The sequence below is a fragment of the Bombus affinis genome, chromosome 8, assembly GCF_024516045.1.
Source record: "Bombus affinis isolate iyBomAffi1 chromosome 8, iyBomAffi1.2, whole genome shotgun sequence".
In the NCBI taxonomy this organism is placed as follows: domain Eukaryota; kingdom Metazoa; phylum Arthropoda; class Insecta; order Hymenoptera; family Apidae; genus Bombus; species Bombus affinis.
In genome coordinates this window covers 9,577,219-9,598,784 of record NC_066351.1, presented here as the reverse complement: position 1 = coordinate 9,598,784, position 21,566 = coordinate 9,577,219, and the positions used below count along the sequence as shown (strand labels likewise).

Genomic DNA, 21,566 nt, shown 5'->3' with positions numbered 1-21,566 from the left:
TTGAAAAATTAATTAAACGTCGAGTTTCATCTTACGCGGCGTATGTTAAAACATACGATATTCCTAATTTTTCTACGTATTCAAAATATATTTAAAATAAGAAACCAGGTCTCTCATCGAGTTATAAAAAGCTCGGAATTAAAAGCAAAAGTTATTTTTAGCGAAAAGATACGAGAAAAGATATAGCGATACTGGAAAGTATTTACAACGATATCACAAAATCCACATGCTAATATTCATACGATAATATTTTTGTCTGAATGCAAATATACCCCGTGTACCTTGCTATATGCAGATTTGAAAGATAGCACCTGTTATTCTCTCTACGCTAAGTATATTGTAGGAAAGTTTGGAATCAAATAAAACAAGATACGGAGAATCTTCTTCTCCTTTAAAGTCTCTTTGGATGTAGCACCTGCTTTGGATATTTTTCAAAAGAATGAAAGTACCTGTATATCCGTCGGGATAAAGTTGTCCAAATAGGAAAATAAAAAAAGATGGGCTGAACATAAAGCAAGGTGAAGATTATCTCAAAAGATAAACCCGATTTTTCGATGCAATTTCTAACGGATCTAGCGGGATATGAAATTTTATCAGTTTACAGATTCCTGCGAAGGTCGTCATAAAACGGATATGAGAAGCTTTTCTACGATAGTTTCTGGAAAATTTCAATTTCGACCGAAAATAGAAGTGTCTAGCCTGCTGGATATTTCCAGATAGTTCAATAAATAATAAGCTTTACAAAAATTCCATAAAGTTCGCTTGACGGAGGTATACAACATAAGCACGGAACAAACCGAATGATACGGTACACAAGAAAATTGTTTAAAGAATGGAATCGCTTCGGTAATGAAATGATTTTCAATTTTCTTAACGATGATTCTCATTCAATTTGTTTCTTGAACTTGGATTGTCAATCTTTTCGCGACGATGCGGAGGAAACATTTTGTCAATTGATGTTCAGATTCGTTTCGCTGCTCTTCACGAAAATATCCAGCACTAGTAAAAAAATACTAAGAGACATCAAGCCGCACTTTCTGCAAGAATGAGCATCGATCGATACTAGAATTCGGGGTACAGTATAAACGAAATCGCTTTCACGCTACATCGAGTGGAAGTTACGCGTCTGCATTATAAAAACGAAAACTAACGTAATCTTCCTCGACGCATCAAAGATTCCTCTTTTGTTACCAATTGACCGTCGGTATTAACAGAAATACATTTTTCTTTATACTCTCCAAGATCGCTTGTCTCGTTGCGAGAAAGCAGATTTTCTTTTTTAAAAACGACTGATCTTCTACCATTTATTCTATTTCTGTAAAATGAATAAATCGTTCTCTTAAATCGGAATCGAAAAATAAATGTCCACACTTTATTTTATTGTTCATTACAGCGCCATGGGTGAATGCAAAGAGAAGGATAAAACTGAGAAGAGATCCAACTTTAGACAAAGGGCACAGGAGTGAGTACACGATAATTTAACACGAATTGATTTTCTTTTTTATATATTCTGACTTTTTTTCTCTTTTCCGTATTATCCGTCATTTAAGTATAATATTAATCGATTTTTCGTTTCGTTATATACGAGATAGATAGACGTTGTAATACCTAGAAGCGGGGGCGTAAAGCCATGTTCAGCGTACACGATATTTCCCTATTTTTATTTTCGAATATCGAGCCACTATTCGAATCCAATCGAACGTTTAATGTGCGTGTAGATATTCAGGGATACAGAACGCAGTTAACCAGCTGGGTAAACGAGATAAAACGCGGTCATAAAGGTTGGTATAGAGCGAAAGTAATGAAAACAGTGACGTGGGTCTAGCCGATGTACGCGTCATATTTAATTATTCGTCGAGTTGCCAGATAAGTTTGCTCACTTTTCACTCCTTTACAGCAGGGCAGTAAATTGATTAGGGCATCAAGTTCGGGAAAATCAAGTACGACAAAACGAACGACGACCTTAATAGTACACGAACAAATTAAAATTAATTTCCGTATCTAATATTTAATCATAGGCGAACTTCGTGAATAGTATAAAACCTATATGCGAGTAATTCAATAGAAAGATATCGTACGAACGCATTAAAATGGTCGATTGTGTCCATTGTGAATGAAATTGTGAATGAAACCAATGATGCATGCATGAGTCTATTGCAACGAATTTACTCGCGTTAACGGCGATACTATTGATACTAACAATTATTTCCAGTTTCATACCTCTGGAGTTTCATCCACGATATTGGTAAAAATGTTATTCGTCAATCGGTTGATTTTGCTTGCCTTCCTCATAAATTTAGAGCAGATTTATTAGCCAAAGATGGGCGAAGAGGGATTAACTAGAAGAAGCGTTGTTAAATCGAATGTACGAAGTATTTATCTTGATCACAATTTGTGCAAAACGTTGTTTAATTTTTCCAATACGATAACCGTTTGTTGGATAAAGATATATGGAAGTCGTAAATCTGCGAAGTATATATCTTGTACTGAAAATTTTACAATCGAATAGAAACCAGTAATGGCATTTTACAGAATCTTCCAAAATGAAGAAAAGTTTCACGAACAAGATAAATAATAATTCGAATAATTAAATAACTAGCGCGCTACTTTGAAATATATACGCGTGCTGTTTAATTAAATCAGTTATTTGTCAGAGACCTTTAGACGTTGTTGAAGTTCCAAGTTTAAAGTTCGAAGTTGAATAGTTTTGTTTGATTTAATGATGTAGCAGTGAATGGAGATAAGTTTCGTCTTAAGACGACTTCAGAGAGTACCGGTGTTTCATTGTATATTATCTTTTATCGTTACTGTATAAAATTAATTAAATATTTTATTTCCACGTCTTATCGTACATACGCATATTTTTGACACATTGTACGTAAATACTTTGCACACGGTTCTACACAAAAGTCCATTTCACGCTATATACGTAGAGATAATGTCTAAATGTGCGGCTCATTTCCCTTTGCGTATAGCTATTCTTCTCTGTCTCATACATTTTACATTTATGTGGTATGGCTAAGGACGATTTCGTACGAGCCTTTAGAGTGCAAGACACAAAATGTTGTCAAGTGCACCACTTTAAGAGTACATCTACTCGTAGATAGAAATTTTGCATTACTCTCGGATATATATAGTAAAATATAAAATTATAGTAGATACTAGTAACCCTAAAAGATTTGTATCTAGTATAAATAACCTGATTTTATCTCTCTCATTAATTTCGCAGTGAAATATTTCTAGTTATGCAAGAGTCCTTAACACTCGAGACAGTACATATCCTATAGGCTTCATACCTATCTCATCATATACATTGTACCACGTTACGTAATTACAATTTTGAGGTGATGACCAAAGTAAAAGGTAAAAAAAAAAAATGACAAAGTAATTAGAACTGTTAATGCAGATCAACAAGAAAAATACGCGCAGTACATGTGTTTCCAGTGTTATTTAACAATTGAAAGGCTGTTGCTGGCAACACAGATTAGGTGCCAATCTTTATCCTTTTTTGTATTATCGTTATAATTAACCTTACATCAACGTTGGATCAAATTATCGTTACAGGTGAAATTACATTTAAGAGAAAGTCGACTCCGTTGAATTTTGGTACAGCGCGATTTTAAACAGCTTCCTTTCTTCCCATTTCTCTCATCTCCAGCCGCTCTTTTTCTCCCGTTCCAATTTTCTTTAAGTGTCTATGTAAATAAATAGGTTTTGAACGATGTTCGGAGCGTTCGAACCAAACAACCATAATTTCTTTCGAGGCAGCCTGTTGTTGCTTTGAAATTCAATTTTCTCGCTTCTCTTGAATTCCTCGTTCATTTCAGCGAATCTATTCAATGACGACTTCCTTTCATGCAAATATTTTTTTTTATTCGCGCCTTGCGCTGTTTAGCACGGAATCACGATCCTTTTCAAACGAGTCTGCTGCGACTCTTATTCGTTATTGTTTGTCAAACGAGCTCCTGCACGAATACTACACAACAAGTTAATAAAATTTCGCATTGTACGGGAATGATTTATTCAGGCATTGAGCAATTCTCTCCTTTGTCCTTTGTTTACTCTGGTTCTTGTTTTCAGCAGTTCTATTATATTTATTTATGATTTACAACAAATGTGAATATCGTGGAAATGTCAAGCTCGAACAGAAGCTGTTATAACGAACAGAATTTCCTTATTTCCAGCTACCTCTCACGGAAAGTAGAATATAAAAATGTATTACTCCCTTTAGATTTGATAGTCACCAATATTACTACTTTTATAGTCCTTTAGAAGAGTACTTTCATTTTTTTGAGTAATTGCTTCTTTAACATAAACAATTTTTCTCTAAAACTGAAACTATACGCGACATGAGTTTAGTAGCATAGTATAGTTTTTTTATCTCATCGTGTACGTATGCAACAATCTTCTCTAATTTCCATACGTTTGGCTCGACTGAAATTCAATCGTAAACGATAGAATTGAAGTTTCTTTTCTCAACTCGTGGATTTAAACGCAAGCAGTTAATTTATTCTCTGTTCTTTAGGAAAACAATGGCAGAGAAATCAAGTTACATTGCATCAAACACACAATGGCGTTACATTCTTTTAAAAGCATTTCAAATCAATTGTCTACATAATGCAAAACGATGCAAAAATTACCAAGGCTACTTGTTCTATTAAAACATTCATTTGAAATATATTAAATATTTTCTTGACTTATCAGAATACTTTCTCGAAGACTTTCATTATGAAAACTTTATCATCTTTCTATGAAATAACAAGAAAAAATTTGTTTAATGGCGAGCAGGAGTAACTCAAGATTTCTCTACCACCATCGATGGTACTAGCTCGAGGAAAATTAACTTTCGGTATTAGTTTAATTCTGTTTACCGGAGAATTTCAATTTTAATAGTCGATCTTATTTTTCCTTCTTATACATATAGTTGGGTATTAGAAAAGATGTCCATAACTAGAATTAGGTGACAAATCTCATGAATATTTTAAATTCACAAAAACGCTATAGGGCATATAAAATAGGACATAGCGTGGTGGTCGTAGCTGGGAAATGAAAGAAAGCTGTAATGGTGATAAATTGACTTGCTTTAGACTTCAGTTTCAAACACGCTTTGTATGGGAGGAACTATATATGCAGATTTCTGTAATAACTTTAGATTGAGTCGCTTTTGCATGATTTTTTAGGAGACATTTATAAAGAGCACAAAGGAATAACGGGGTCATAAAGGAGTTGAACTATTTTTTAAGTCGTTTTAAAGTCATTATATAGCTTCATAAACGTGCTACTTGTACAATCGTTTGAACTTCTATGCTATATCAAGCGTTCGAAACGCATTCACAGAAGGTAGACAATGTAATATTTTATACGTGAATTGAATTTTAATTTATAGTACTTTGTTTATATTTTTATAATATATTAATTTGCACTATTAGATTGAAATGAAATAAAGGTACGAATTATAGTAAATATACGAGTAATTGATAAAGTACATTGGACAAAGATGTGGATAAACAGTATTTTGTACAAAAATAGCCCTTAAAAAGCTAGAATTAAAAATAGCTTCTTTAACTATTCTTGGAAATACTTCAATATCAAATTTTGAAATAAATACTGTAATTAGTCTTAATACAATTTCACTAGGTATACAGGATATTTGACTTAAGTATAGAGAAATTTTTTTTTCGAAATGCACCTTCTAGCATCGAGACACTTCATCGACACTCTATCGATTAATATAATACAATCTGTGATCTATGTGTGATTATTCGTTTCCTTATATTGCATACAGTACACCGACCAGATGTTAAATATCTATTTTCACGTACTTTTTTGGTCACAATTACAAATTTTTATCCACTTACATTTCTGTCGACATATTCGTATCAATATACGAAACACATTTACATTAACGTTCCACTGATTTTACGATCTGGCTATTGTGAAAGTATTATATTATATTGGAACAGCTTCCCTCACATATGGATATCGCAGGGAACGAAAGAGATGGTAAAACTGTTAAATAAACAGTCAAATTACCATAAAACTGCTTAAACATTCTATTTTATCATAAAAAGGTAAGAATTCGCAGCCAATTATAAATAACATCGTTAGAAAACTTCTAGCTAATTAAAATCTATAAAAGTGGAAGCAGGTCAAGTTCTGCAAACTGGAATAAGAATTGATCATGCAAATTGCGTGTATTCGTATCTTTTAAACGAGGAAAGTTTATAAATATCCTCTTCAGCATATTATTATATTCTCTTCATATTTATTCAGGAATAAGAATATAGATAGCAAAAAAAGAGAGAGTGTTGTTTGTAAAAAAAAAAAAAAAAAGGAAATGAAAAGAAATATCGATATAAAACCTATTACATAACATTCATTCTAATCATACAGAGAAATCTCATTCACAATATCCTCGAGAGTTTTAATTAATTCAGTTCACGAAATGATACAGTAAAAAAGTTTGAAAAACGAACCTATTCATCTTCTTCCCGTATCAATATCTCTCATCCTCATCCATCAAACATTTATATCTAACCCAGTTCAGTCTTCGTGCATTAAATTCTCTCCGTTTCGCGTGTTTTAAATCAACCTTATAAAGATTTATAAACGTCCAGAGGATCGAGAATGCGTAATTGGAAGCGTCTTTTCGCTGTATTATGCTGGCGTGTTATCTGTGCACTTTCGCGAGCGAGCCGGCTCTATTCGGCGAATTAATCCGATCGCTTCGGAGAAAGGGCGACGGGAAATTCGATTTGCCGCGAATCTGCGAGGCAAATTTTCACGAACCCCCGTTGGGCCCAACGTTCGTCCCGTGGACAAACGTTAACAAGATGGACTCCGGCTGGCGAAGTATTTATCGAAAATTCCGCGGAGAAACGGCCAACCGATCAGATAATTGCGCTGCAACGTCATTACCAGAGCAAGCCTGCGGCTGCAGACCTTATCGCAGGTCCGCTGTTCCCAGCCTGTTAATTAAGCCTGAATGACGGCCCTTGATTGGCGTTCCCGCGCCGACGCCCATCAAAACTCTGCCCGATTCTCTTCATACGAGCAACGAACTTTTCATCGTCCGACCTTCTACTTCGTTCAATTTTCGACCGCTCTTTTTTCCCTTTTTCGATTTATCCATCCCAGGATTATGAACGCTGTGTTCCACCTTAGCTTTCATCGGAAGAATAAGCGAAGAATTCGTTAGAGTGAACGATGGAACGAGGAGAGACGACTCGAAGTGAAATTTCCGCGAGGAACTCGGCGATTAACGACTCTGATTAGCCTGGCTCTTTCGTTCGTATGACTTACGGACTCGTTAATCTAGCAATTGCTATATCGCGCTAAAATCCTCTAAAACCTGTTGCTATATACGTTATGTCGCGTATCTAACGTGGTTCATTAATCGTCCTGGTAGTCGTCGCATTAAATTAATTCGGTGTTAATCACGCGCTTACTTCGTTACTCGAACATCTATCAAGAGGAATACCCATTGTTTGTCGTTTGCTTTCGCTCGTCTAGAACTGTGTAATCTCCTTCGCTTAGATAAAATTAACGTTTCCGAGTTTGACTTTCTGAGTTTGTATTTGGATGAAAATTAGTGGCAATTGACGTACGATAACAGAAATTCAATCGTTGCTTCACTTTGATTGTAGAGCTCAACGACGGATTCTAATTTTATTAGATTACCAGCGAGATAATTTTTGCGCTCTTTGAAACTATCGATCAACGTTAAACATTCGATGGTAGACGGAAATTATACTGTTGAAGTTAATAAACATCGATTCAGATAGCAATTAAAAAGTTTTATAAAAATGATCAAAAGTGTGAGGCTTTTTTTTGCCTGCATAGGTCATGTTCTGGAGCATTTTTTAATTGGATCGTTAACTATCACGTTCGACTATTCTTCTTCTTTTTTTTTTTTTTTACACGAAAAAATACCATTTATCTTTTGTAGAGAATTAAGCTAATATCGATTTAACTTCAACACTTCAACGTTCTCTGTTGCTTCTATTCTCAATCACTCAAATCGCTCTTTAGGTATAAAATTGTTCTGCGATTCAACGGGAAAGAGAAAATGTGTGATAATTAATATATATCTTAATATCTCGATCGAAAATTAATAAACCACGAAATCTACAGGATACATTTACAGTGAGTCACAGAAGCACTCGTATCCTCGCAATTATTGGATTCAACGATTTGTCTACATTTCCATCTATACCCTAATGAATTACCATTTTTCAATAAAAGATACGACATTTTAATTATTATACTATATATCTTTATTGACTAACAAACTCGATTCGTTGTGCATTTTGATAACACGTAATTTTCTTCGATTAATTGTAAAAATACATCAGCGAAGATTAAATAACACTAATAATACTTAGCCAACAAAGCTTTTACTCTACGTTATTTCTTTTCACTGTTCTATTCTATTCTTTTTACAAAACTTTTTAGTTTGTACTTAACAAACGAAGATTCTAAATATTACGTACAATACGAACCACCGGGAAACCAGTGTTAACCGAGTCGGAGGCAGTTTCTCCAGGCTCATCAATATTCATATCTACTCGCAATAACTCTGTGTACATACCGATCTTTCAACGTATCTCGCCAATACGCCATTAACTTGTGCACCGCGCGGAAATCGGAAGGTAGTCTTTCAATATGGATTACAGGGCAATCGTAACGAGGCGGCAGTGCGATGAAAAGAAGAAAAAAGGGAAAAACGAACAGGTGACGTTTGTAGGTGTCACGTAATAATAAAGTTGTAGTGACATTTCATGTTATCGATTGACGAGTGAAACAGGCCGCGTGTTATAGCCGTAAAGCTCGTTTAATTTAGAATTTCGCACAAAAGATTGCGTTTCAGATATACCGCGAAATTTTGTACTATGTCGGTGAACTCACCAGCCGTGATGAATACCAATTTACAAATATAAAGGTCAGCCTTCCCGCGTGTCTACTCAACTTCCCCGGATATTATTTATTATTGCGCAGCCATCAAATACGATGAAATTTTTATCCGGATAATCAACATTAGCATCGTGAAAGCACTATGAAATTGTCAATCCATTTGTTACTCCACTGAACTTTGTTGTTCTATAACTTCCGAAATTCTTTCGTGCACGTTCGACAAAATTTATTTAATGCATCATAGCAGAACCGTGCACGTTCTATCGATATCTACCTTGAACGTTCATCTGATTTTTACAGCCGCTGGTTTCGGCTTAAGGATAATCGGCGGAAAAACAGTGGCTGATGGACGTACTTTTGCATACGTGATGTGGACCGTGCCAGATGGACCAGCGGCAAAAGCTGGTGTACAACGCGGTGACAAGGTAGGATCTCGTACTCTTCTTTTCACGTTAACGTATTCGTTCGAAGTTGAAGATTAAACGCGCGTGTAGCGTCAAAGTATCTTTTCCTTTTCCGAATTTAGAGCGTTATTCTGACGAATTTCTTATTCATGGATGTTCTTATAACGCGGCACGTTATTTCACAAAACGATGTTTCGATATTTATTCGCCACGACGCAATCAAATCGCCTTGATTTAAATGCAATGATTTTTGGGGTTATATGAAAGGGTAGGAAAAATTGGATGGAGCGTGTTAATTTCTGAAATCTTCGGAGAATTACATTTGTACTTGTACAAATGTAATTTGATAATCCTGGTTCCTTTTTCCATAGTATCTATTATCGTGATAATACAAATTTTAAATGAAGCTATCTCATTTCCCTGCTGTAATCAAAATTATAATCATTTTGTTGAAATGATTACTGCTCTATTCTCAGAAGAACGTAGGAGTATGAAGCGTAATATTAAAACAATTTTAACACTACATGGAACTATAATTAAATATACATATAATAAGGCAACATTGTAAAAGAGAAGCAATATAATTGAAAATTCACATCCTCGGTATCATTCGATGATCAATTCTCGTACATATTTTTGGCACAATATAATATTTCAAAAAAAGATTTTCTAATAATTTCACACGTTTTAAAATTACATTTGCTGCATCGCTCTTCCAGAAATTCGATCACACGTTCGAACTTTGTGACTAAAAATTGGTGTCATGGATGCAGGCTGTTGCATAGAAATTTAATGGCCATTTAGATTCCGAAGAAAATAAAGATGTTCTGGCAACTTGCGTCCACTGTTGAGCAGCTAACATATTGCAAGCGGTTAATGCGTGCGAGTATCGACAACCATTCTCTCCAGCTGTGATTTTAATTAAGTTATCGACAGCTGTGTGCAACGCAAACGTTCCGCAATCGTGAACGTTGACTGGAAAGCTATATCTTGCGAAATCGTGCAAATTCAATAATATGTGATCGTTTAATTTTGAATCGTAAAGATATCAAATATACGCGACAGTTTAACGAAGATAATAAGCGCAGAGAATTTTCATAGAACCATAATCTCACCTATGTTTATTAAATGCATTCGTTTCAATCGCGTCTGTCACAAATACTTCGGCCAATGATTTCTACGTAGCTACTCGAACACTTTACGATCGTGCTATATGCTGTACAAATTTAATACGAACTTATATCGAAAACTTGAAACAACTAAAGTCATTTCCTCGAGAGTTCTACTTTTTACGAGGCTAATCCTAAAACTTCGTAGTCACACGGTGCAATATTTTCTTTAATACTAAACGAGTCGATGAGACAGATGGACGGATCTTACACATGATACAAATGACGACAGAATTATCTGTCAGATGGACGGTTAGGTATTACAGCAAATTATAACTTTGACCGAATATAATGAATTCACCGAGGTTTGTGGTTTATCCCCGTTCAAACAGAAAATTTATCGAGGCAATTAAGACAGTAGGAAGATTTATCAAATTCTCTAGATTCAACAGATGCGATCAATTCTTGGTCTGATTATAACCGGCCGGCTCAAACTTCTTTCATATAATTTCGCGATTAAATCTATGTCCTACTCCTAGAACCAAATTATCCGTCTCTTATCGTCCAGTAAGTTCGTTTATTCTCCTCCTATATAACTTCTTGGGTGTACACCCTCGTCCATAAGTATCAAAAGATTTACTGAAAATGAGTATCATCGAGTCTCCTCGAGAATGATTAGAACACTATTTAAGAATTATTATTTAAACTATCTAAAAGCGATACGTTTGCAATTTACAAAATTAGGTATAGTCGTTATAGAAATGCAAAAAGAAGGTAAGATAAAAAAATAATGTCAAAGCTACAGATGATTCTTTTCTGCATCTAAGACTCACCGTCTACGAAGCGTTGTTTCATAGACGCGCATTAGACGCGCTCATGCCAACAGTAAGTACGTTCCCATGCAGCGGCCATTGAAAGTAACGTGCACCTGTCCACGAAACAGCAGCGAGTCGTTTTCGTTGCTACGCGTTTCCCTCATGATGATTGGCGTTAACGTTGTCGGTAGCTTATATTGCAGCTATAAACGAATGTACTGATATAGGATGAAAGCGTCTTGCTCGTCGCTCTTCATTATAGTAACGAAACAAAATGTTCGGTCTTCGTAGACCGGTGTAGACGATCGTCGAGTCTTGTAATAGACTACGCTTACGTATAAGCGACTTTTCCGTAGACAGTGATTCTAATGCTTCCAAAAATAATTCTTTCTCGTTTCTCGTTTCGTATGGTTTATGATATCGCAGAAACGACGTTATATCGCGAAATATCTCCGTCCGTGGACAGGAAATGATTGAAATCCCGGTTCGTCTGTGAACCACGTCTACGAAATCCACGAGACTCGAATAAAAATTTGTGTATTTCTGCAGGTGCTTGAGTGGGGCGGAGTGTCTCTGGTAGATCGAAGTTTCGAAGAAGTCCTTCAAATAACAGAACGAGGCGACGATGTGATTGAGTTGGTGGTCGAGCACGCTGGCGACACGTAAGTATAATATCTAACAGACGGGTGAGGAGAAGTAGTCGAACGAATGGAATTCGCAGATTGGTCATTCGAATTGCTTTATTGTATACTATCGCTGCTTTTACGCGTCACAAACACGCAGCGGGGACCTGCCGGAGGATTTAGCCGCTGTGCCGTCATCGGGAAAAGGGCCGGGAAGTCTGGGACTGCTGATGGGTGAGTACGAGAACGAATCGCAAAGCATCGTCGAAATCGTCATGTACACGTGCTACTAGGCGAAAACGACTAATCGTTAGACGCTGACAGTGTCGGCCAAGTGCATCGTCGGCTTTAAAATCGATAACTTGTACGGAACGAGGACTCGTCAGTCACGCGCGATACAGAGAAGCGCGTTTTTAACGCGCGCAAGAGCGGGAAAAGAGTAAATTCCACGCGTTTGTCAGTAGTAGTGCATTCGTCCTTTCGATGTTATCTTTAAATATGGATTACAGTTTGTAATCTGTGCGTTGTGCAGCGCATTGCATCAAGTAGAAAACTATTGCATATCGTTTCAGCGCAAATGAACATTTGAAAATACACCATGTTCATATTTAACTTTATTGCCTGAAATATTTCTCCTACTTTTAATATCTGCAGGTATATTTTTTAGCAAAAGCTGTATGATTTTAACTTCCATATGATATCCATTCTGTTTAAAAAAAACTGGGTTATATCATTATTTGGTAGGTACGTCAATTATTAGTTACTTCGGTGTCCCAGTATCTTCAGTCAAATTTTATGAATGTGTTTTATGTGTGTAAATAAAAAAAATATATGTTAAACACAAACACAGGTTAATTGAAGTTTTATCGCAGAGTCACAACAAAAAATGAAATGAAATAAAATATGAGAGAAACAATAAACTTCGTCCTTCGATATACATATTCCATTTTCACGTTACTCGTGTTTTAAGTAAATATTAATACGTATAGTGAACTGGTAGGTAAAGACTTGATGATTGATTTATTGAATTGAAATAAAATGAATTTTCTACACGGTAATAAATTCTATTTTTTATCATCGTCAGTCTCTTATTGACAGAAAGAGCAAACATTTTAAAACGCGCTATATACGATATTAATCTATTTCCGTGTATCGTCATTCCTCTAGTGCTTTGTACTTTTGTCGCAAATTTTTCAATAAAGTTTCCAATGACCTCGTACGTTTATATAACATTTTTCTCTTATTTATGTCAACGGAAGATATCGACAAAGGAAGATATCCTGTATATATTAGTTTATGCGATGTTCGTTTCTTTATTGCACCACGACGCAATTTCGTACGCCGTTTCTACTAAAACCATATGGCCCTGTCTATAAAAAATAACTAAGCCATTAAAAGTAAAAGAAATATATCAGGTTATAAAGTTAAAATGCGACACTACCTGGTGTGTCTCTATTTACTGTTATTCTTACGACGAACCTGAAATGTTTTTCAGAAGGGGAAACGGATAAAACGCCCTCATCACCGACGCGCAGGAAACTGCCAAAGACGCCGGTATAACGAGTTCATAAATTGACACCTACACGTGACCGTCTCTCTTTCTTTTTTTCTCTTTCTCTCATTTCCACGCAATGTACACGCATACGCATAAACTACACGGGAGAAGTAAACCTCGATTAGACCGAGTTCTGTTAGTGTAGCGGAAAGTGAAGCGCAATAGCACCACCTACACTTTAGAAACCGGAAGTGATCACCACCTCTCTCGGTCTTTCGCTTTGTATATATCTCATGATCCGTATCCGATGCGACTACCGAGCCATTTTACTTGTTACGTACATATTTCTATACTTACATGTATCAAACCACGTGTACCACGTGTACCACGATTATATAAAATAATAGGAGATGACGACAGCGGATTTGACAGACTGTAGTAAAAAAAGCTACATTCCATGTAAGTAATGACGCGTGCTCTTACGATGTAAACCAGAGGGTACGAAATGATTTTCACCGATTCGTCTGCGGAAAGAACGGAGGAGAAACTCGAACTATCGAAGTCGAATTTTCTTTGAATTTCTCTTTCGCCTCTCTTCTCCCCTTTTTTCGCAGTTTTATTTCGCCAAGGCGAATCATCGTTGAAATTCTCTGCCTCGCGAACAAATCGTTGACGGCTACATTGAATTTTAATGCACTAACGCAGTGGGGGAATTTCCCGACCTAAGATCCAAGTGGCTTTAACGTTTCGAACTCTGCTTCGTGGAAAATGTTCGCTTCCAAATTGTATCCGTTCTATTTCTACGATCGGTAATGTGTCAAATTTGCGCTGCGTGTACACGGTGCGTGTATTAGAACGCGAGAGTGAATCGTAAATATTTGCTGAACCGTCGATCGGTCTGAATTTAATGAATTTCGTAATGAAACCGCGGAACTTGGAAAATTGAAATCGCGATGCGAGCGTACAGTTTTCGATGAAACGAGGATGGCCGCGATTTTCCTCAGTTACCGTGAAATTTCCAATTCTGACGCACCTCGTTAAAGGGACGCAATAGCTATAGATATAACTGAGACCAAATTTTATACACGTTTTGTATCGAAAAAAAGAGGGAATATTTTAATTTTAGAAGCTTACCGTTCTCGTCGTTTTTTGATAAAGTACTATAAACTAAAAAATGTTTTTAGCCGCTTACTGTTATCGCCTCGTTCCATATTTCATTTAAATTTTACATGCGAAAGAAATTGAATGTTTCAATAGATGTACGCTGCTCTTATAAGTAATATATATTTACATATTTCGGTGGATTTATAACGTTTAATAATCGATTTCACCAAACTATAAAAATTAATGACGTGAAATTGGAATTAATTTATTTGTGATTTTCTTATGAAATCGACAAAATAAAGATTTAAACTATCGTCTTAAATCTAAAGATTTAAACTTAACGATAAACATATCACAATTACTACATAAATCCTTGGAATACTTTTTATTATCTTTCGATACAGTGATGACGTTGTGTTTAAAAATTGAACGGTTTATAGACAAAGAATTTAAATGATGAAACAGTTACACGTGGCTTGGTAATGCGCAAACACTAACGTCGTTATCACATGTTGGGTCTTAATACTTTTGCCGTGTCGTAATATTCTTTAATACGTAAAATGAAGAATGAAATTGTTTCTGACTTTTCGCATATTTTTGAGCAGCGTGTAAATCGTTTAAAGAAGTATGTAAATAATTATTCGACGGTATAAAATGTACTTTTACATATAATATATAAAGTTATATACACATTCTCAAACGTTTAAAGTATTGACAGTATTTAACTCCCGTCAATCATCTTTGGAATACCCTTTTTAGAAATAAATTATTATCAACAAATTTTAATATGTTTCGTGCGATACGAATTTTCAACGATACATATCAAGCCGACACGTTGTAACAAACGAAATTATTATTGTCAGCATTCTACGCTTTATACAAATTTCCCAGCAGAAACTATATTTTCACGTATATGAAATGATGGACTTTTTGAAATAGAGAATAAGAAACACGTGGCAGCTAGCTCTTGCTCCGCTTGACAATTGGATATCAGACAAATTAACGCAGCTAATTAATTACCGACTAATTGATCAATTAAATAATTATCATAAGCTTTGATTTCGCAGCTTTTGTTGCGTATCGATGCTCGATGCGTAATGAACATAAAATCGTTCGATCATATCGACCATTCAATTCATACACTTTTAATCCAACACCGAGGAAAGATATTTCTAAAAGAATTCACGTTTGTACGATCACGACAGAGTTCGAACGAAGCAAAAGGTATAACATCGTTTTCTTTTTACAGTCTGCATCATTTTCTGCAACAAAGTACAAAGAAACGTTTCCTCTGTTCTATCTTGCGGAAAAATCACGGATTATTACCGACGCGTGAACACGTTTCGGTTTTCGCAACGGATTTAGGAATAATATAGGCGTAGAAATAAATGGAACTAAATCGTGACGTTTCCGTAATGTTGAGTCTTTCCGATCAAACTTACTCGACTTAATACGTATATATGCTTTGGATCGATGTCTCGTTCGATAACGTGCGTCATGGACAACGTAATCTTCCAGTTAGAAACTATCGAGAACCACGAACGAGAAAGAGAATATGCTTTCTCGTATCGACTTTAGGTGCTATTTAGCTAAGGATCACCCATGCATCAGTGTAAACTATAATTCGGGCCAATTGTCGGGCTTGCTTGACATAACGACTTTCCTATCACTCTTTGTATGACAGATACTTACATGTTCTTTGATCAAGCACGTTACCTGTATAGACTGTATCATCAAATATGTGTCTCTGTTTTTTGGGTGGATCTGTAAATAATTATACAGGGTTTCTGACAATAGGTGTACGTCATATATAAATAAGATCGTTGTTAAGTTGAAGTTACGAGAGAGTCTTAAACTGTAACCTTCGTTTGAGCAGGCAAGTAATTTATTTTATCGATTAGTCGCGTAATCTTTTATATGTTTTCGCCTCCTTCTTAACTTTCGTCCGGTTCGTTGCTTTCAATGAAAGAAACGGAACGATTAATATCGCGTTGCTCTTGAACGAAGAGCTGATGGATTCCGTGTTTCGTTATCGCTGAAGCGGAAAGCATCTGGTTTGGTAATTCGGTCGGGGAACGCCGAGGATATTACGGATCTATTATAGGAAAGGCAGGTCGAAGGCAAAGGGAAAAATGCGATCTAGGTACTTGGTTGTTCGCGTATTTAATAAGTCGACGAATTCCTGGGATTCTTTGTGCAAATATTCTTCGTTGTCGAGAGAGAGGAGCTTCGTCTTTCATCGATCGCACGGAAATTAAGTTTAAAAGATGTATGTATTCGTAGCGCGAAAGAAAAACAAACGGTAGAAATCCCGTTTTATTTCTGTTAAACTTTCAACTGGCTTCGAAGAGAATATAAACTTAAGAGGTACGGTTGAAAACGGAAAAGGAATTTGTAAATTTCACATTGAACTTTTAATTCGTAGAGATACTCTGTAATGAAAGAGATTAACCGAAATCCTAGTTAAAGTTTCGAAAGGCAAAATATACTTTTCCAGTTTGATGTAATATTACAAGTAAATACGACACAGGACCAAATCAATAGAGGATTCTTCTTCTAATTATTGTAGGTATCGCTTTCGTGTCTCGGTGTTTCTCGTAAGAATTATTGTAATTACGTATATCAGAAGGAGTTTGCAAGATACTGCATCTTAGAATCTTACTTTCTGATGTTAACATATTACTCTATATTATAAGCTCGAAATTTCATAGTTGGCCAAAGTTGTATACGACTGTAACAAGTAAGGTTTCAAAGCAGAAAACAAAGGTTGTAGGTAACTCGTGCCAATGGGATTCTATTGGACATAACAAGATATCATGTAGCGAGATTCAATTAAGAAAGTATATCCGAATAATACAGGATACTCTGTTACAAATTATATATACGTATCATCGTGTTAATATCACATTGCATATTTACAATTACGTTATACAAAGGTACTACGTTGCGTAGGAGGTATTCAGTTAACGTGGCATTAATTACTTTGTTTATGGTAACGTATGGATTACGTTAATCTAACCGAAATCTTGAAATTATTTCTAGTTAGAGTGCGAAAATATCTATATATTTTGAAAATATCGCACACTAGCCCTACGTTGCATAAAGTTTGCGAATTTATCAAGAAATGACATGAAACGCAACTCGCGATTAATGTTAAGATAAACACGTTCGTCAGCTATGACGTCAGAACCGCTGAATCTAGAAGTTATAAAATCTGGTAATTATTCTTCCTATATTATCTATGTTAACTTCTGTTAAATAAAATGTTTTACTACAATTGAAAAATACAGAAAGAAATTTACTAAGCACGTTTCAAACACCATAGATTCTATGTTTTAAAATAATTAAAAAATATAAGATCTCGATGACGTTTATGCTTTTAAATTGTATACTTTCATAATGTTAAATATATAAAGGGACAATTTTTCGAGTACACGTGTGGTATACGTATGCTCATAGTTATATCAAAGAAATTTGTTTTCGAATGTTTTTTTATCGATATTTGCGCCATTTGCGTTTCATTCGTGAAACACTGGAAACATTTGAATTCGCGTGCTTCAGGTTACTGATTTTAGTATAAATACATCCCTTCGGGATGGTTAACGTCAGTTAACGACGGTTTCGCTTCATTCGAACACTTATGGAATTGACGTCGGCCATCCAGGAGGCGCGTTCACTCTCTGACGTCAATTGAAGTCAGCCTCGCTGAATGGGATGAAATTTTATATTTAGTTCGGCGATGCTTTATGCGCGTAACCACGTTATTTCCATTTAACGGAAGCATTTCGTAATAAACTATTTGATGAGCGTGAATCCGTTCGGAGTAGTAATCGAAATGACGTCAGTTTCGTTTTATGATTTGTGGGTGGAGATCGTTTTAAGTAGAAATATAGTATACAGTAAATGTAGAAAGTTAAAAAGAATATTATAGGTATGGATATTTAACATTTGAAAGAAAAAAATATCGAGTTATTCCCTGTAGCTGGTGATATTTTCACGTAGAAATAGAAAGTTAATGCCGAATACTTTAAAGGATCGTAATTATGGAGTTCAGTAAGTTATGCTCAAATGAACGTACGTATGTAATTGGTTTTCAAGCCAAATTCGTTACGTTTGCTCGTTTTAGCATAAATTCAAGTACTCGTATGTACTTTGAAGGAAATCCGCTTCGGGTGGACACAGTTTAAAGCGAAGTTACCATTCAATATGAATAATAGAACAATGAAAACGATATGAAATGAACGTTTAACTGTTATGCGCTATTATATACCAAAACTAGAACGTTTAGAAAGATGTAATAGTAAAACAATAACGTTTCCGTGGAATTTCTCCGAATGCAATGGAGGAAGTACCACGGTGGCTGAGTTACCTGCAACGAAACTTCTTTGGACCAGCATTTGTACGGTTGTGTACGTTGGCTTTGAAATTTGGTGCGACGAAGCGTATCGTTACGACAGTCCTTTTTCCTCCGTAACGATCAATGTTTTCGTTCTTATCGTTGGAGGAAGCTATATACACGCAGATGCTTTCGGCGTAATCGCGTTCGTTGTAGCGCGTTTCCCTTTGACTATATAAGGTTGCTTCGTTCGCTGCTTTACACGATGAATTGACGCTGTTCGGAGGAGCGCACGACAATCGGTCTAGATAAACGCTAAGAAATGTGTGCGTCTGTGCACCGGTTTTATGTGTAACCGTAGTAGAGAGTAGAGAAAAGCGAGCACCTCGTTCATAAACTAGAACACGAAGGAGACGCGAATCTTTACACTAAACTTGCGCTTTTCGGCCGCATACCGCTCGAGGATCGTTTAGTTTATATGCGACTGACGAAGAGAAAAGTCAGACGGAAAGTGTATGTCGTCGAGCGTATGCGGTCCGCTGCGAAAAATACAGAGCGGAATATACCCTAAGCAAACCTCGATATCTCCTGGAAGCTTCGCGAGAGAGAACGAACGTTACAGCACCGCTTTCCCCGTCTGCCTTTTCGTGGCAAGAAAGAGAGAGAGAGAGAGAGTGAGTCGTCCCCGCTCGAAGCACCGAAAAGATCCCTTTAGTCGCGCGTTATCGTCTGACTACGAAAAGAGAACGGAACACGAGAGTGTCAGTTGGGGCGAGTTGCGTCGTCACCGTTCTTCTCCTTTCTTCCGCTTTCGTCCCACGATATTCCGTCGAATTGCTCGATATTCCGTCTCGATCCGAGCTCTCGACTGACGTGTTGATCATGCTCCCGTCGAAGCTCACACACAGACATACAGAAATACACACACACCGATACGCATACATAGGCACATGGACACACGTTTCCGAATATCTTTCGCTGTCCACAAACAATAAACATTTACTCCTAATTAGCTGGTAGTTGATCGTTGCAAGCGGGCGAGAACAATGCAGTTGCCCGTCCTCGACGCGAGGAACCTGAAGAATTTAATAATTCACGCGAATCTGTGTAACCGGATGTAAAGATAGAAATAAACTCAGAGAATAAACAATAGAAGAGAAGAAATAAAGTTGAAAATAAACTCAAAAGAGAAACGAAGATACATAGGAGAGAAATTCTTACGCGAAAGTTCGAGCTGCAGTGACGCGTGGAGGCGCTCGATCTGTTTCTTCGCTCGTTCTTTTTTTCCTTTCTTGGATTTTTCGTTGGACGTGTACTACCGACACAAAGTTTCGCAGCGATGTAATGCTCAAATGATGAGAAACGTACGACGCATCTTTCATGGCGATGGTAATGTCTGGTTTTGTACAGTAGGTACGTAGTTAAAGCGGGAAGTCAGTTTAACGTCGCGATAGACTGTCATGCGAAGGAAAAATATTCGTCGAAATAGTCTTTCTATATAAAAATGTAATTGTTATAGAGTATAAATTTATCTTACAATTTTTTACAATTGTATTACATGGCTGGCAGGAATTTGTAAATATCGATGAGAATAGTTATTCGCGAAGCTGGACTTTCTGATATCTTCAATTATTTCGTTAAACATCGCGCAATTTATACGACAACGAAGGGATGTAAGAAATCCTGAACAACGCTGATGTTTGCAAACTTTTCGTCGGTGGTGTACATATACGTGTGAACGTGTACGAACACAGGACACACGTGACAGAGAGAGGAAAAATATGCAAAGATACGTAAATAACGTAAATGTACGGTGGCAGAACCGATCAGGGATACTTATATACACGTGCACCAGCCTACGGACGCACGTGCATATCATGCGAGTGGAGACGTGAATGGTTAGAGCGGATGCGCGTGTGCGTGCGCGCGCCTTTCTTCGCCATCCTCTCTTTCACTTTGCTTTTCTTTTCACCTGTGAACTTCCCTATTGCTCCCTTTTTACACACAAGATTCTGTGTTTTGTACTATTCTATACGGCTCTACGAAGCTGCACGAGGCATCTGTTTCTTTGTACCTCTAAATTCTGTTACTACGTCTCACGTTTATTTCCGGCGACGTCTCTTCACCACATCGACATTCGTCCACTTATTGTTTCTCTGTGAGCCCGAAAGTTTCATTGTGTATAGCCCATAACTGTTTCTGCCGTTTTCCCATGTTTCGCCGCTTTCCCTGACCCCTTCTCTTAAAGAAATTGTATGGCTACGAAAAAGAGACTAAAAGAGAAATAGACCCGCTGACGAAAGAGAAAAGAAAAGGAAATGTAAGTTGTCCATGTTGAAACAAACTTAGCATATTGGCCCTCCATGCTACTCTCTCCCAACTGGCACGACTCTAGTTGTTATATTAGCGTTCATTTTCTTTTGCGGCTCGTCCCTTGCGTTCCTTATTTTCCTTTTACATTATCTATTTTGTTTCGTACTGTCGTTTAGGTATGGCTACTTCGTCGTTTAGCAGCGATCAGTTCTTATAGTTTCTTTCGAACATTTTCTTTCGAACATTTTCCTTCGAGCCTCCTTTGTTACGTTAATTTCTTTTCTTCCGTTTGCTGTCCTGCTCCTTCGTTTCACGAGACTAAAGGACAACGAATGGAAGAAGCATGAGAACGTGATTAGCATAGCTAATTCGATGTAAGATTTCACGTTAAAGTAACAGTTTGAGCACCAAAGGCACATAGCGATACGGCTGTAAATGAAAGGAATTCTTGGTA

At 36.6% G+C, this 21,566-nt stretch overlaps 2 protein-coding genes and 1 long non-coding RNA gene across 11 annotated transcripts in view; 1 reads left to right on the top strand and 2 right to left on the bottom strand.

Annotated features, from left to right (window-relative positions):
* LOC126919669 (uncharacterized) overlaps nucleotides 1-21,566 on the bottom strand; it is a 228,657-nt gene that overhangs the window by 57,471 nt on the left and 149,620 nt on the right. The window lies entirely within an intron of this gene.
* The window catches only part of LOC126919575 (uncharacterized), a 60,906-nt gene that overhangs the window by 10,306 nt on the left and 29,034 nt on the right, over nucleotides 1-21,566 (bottom strand). The window lies entirely within an intron of this gene.
* Nucleotides 1-21,566, top strand: part of LOC126919547 (regulating synaptic membrane exocytosis protein 1) — a 151,740-nt gene that overhangs the window by 108,072 nt on the left and 22,102 nt on the right. For all 9 annotated transcript variants that reach the window (XR_007711691.1, XR_007711692.1, XM_050728913.1 and 6 more), the window contains 5 exons: nucleotides 1,394-1,462; nucleotides 9,214-9,338; nucleotides 11,791-11,903; nucleotides 12,025-12,098; nucleotides 13,360-13,418. Coding sequence is in view for 7 of the 9 variants with exons in the window: in XM_050728913.1 (XP_050584870.1) it covers nucleotides 1,394-1,462; nucleotides 9,214-9,338; nucleotides 11,791-11,903; nucleotides 12,025-12,098; nucleotides 13,360-13,418 (440 nt within the window). In the remaining 2 variants the exon portion in view is untranslated. The remainder of the gene's footprint in view (nucleotides 1-1,393; nucleotides 1,463-9,213; nucleotides 9,339-11,790; nucleotides 11,904-12,024; nucleotides 12,099-13,359; nucleotides 13,419-21,566) is intronic.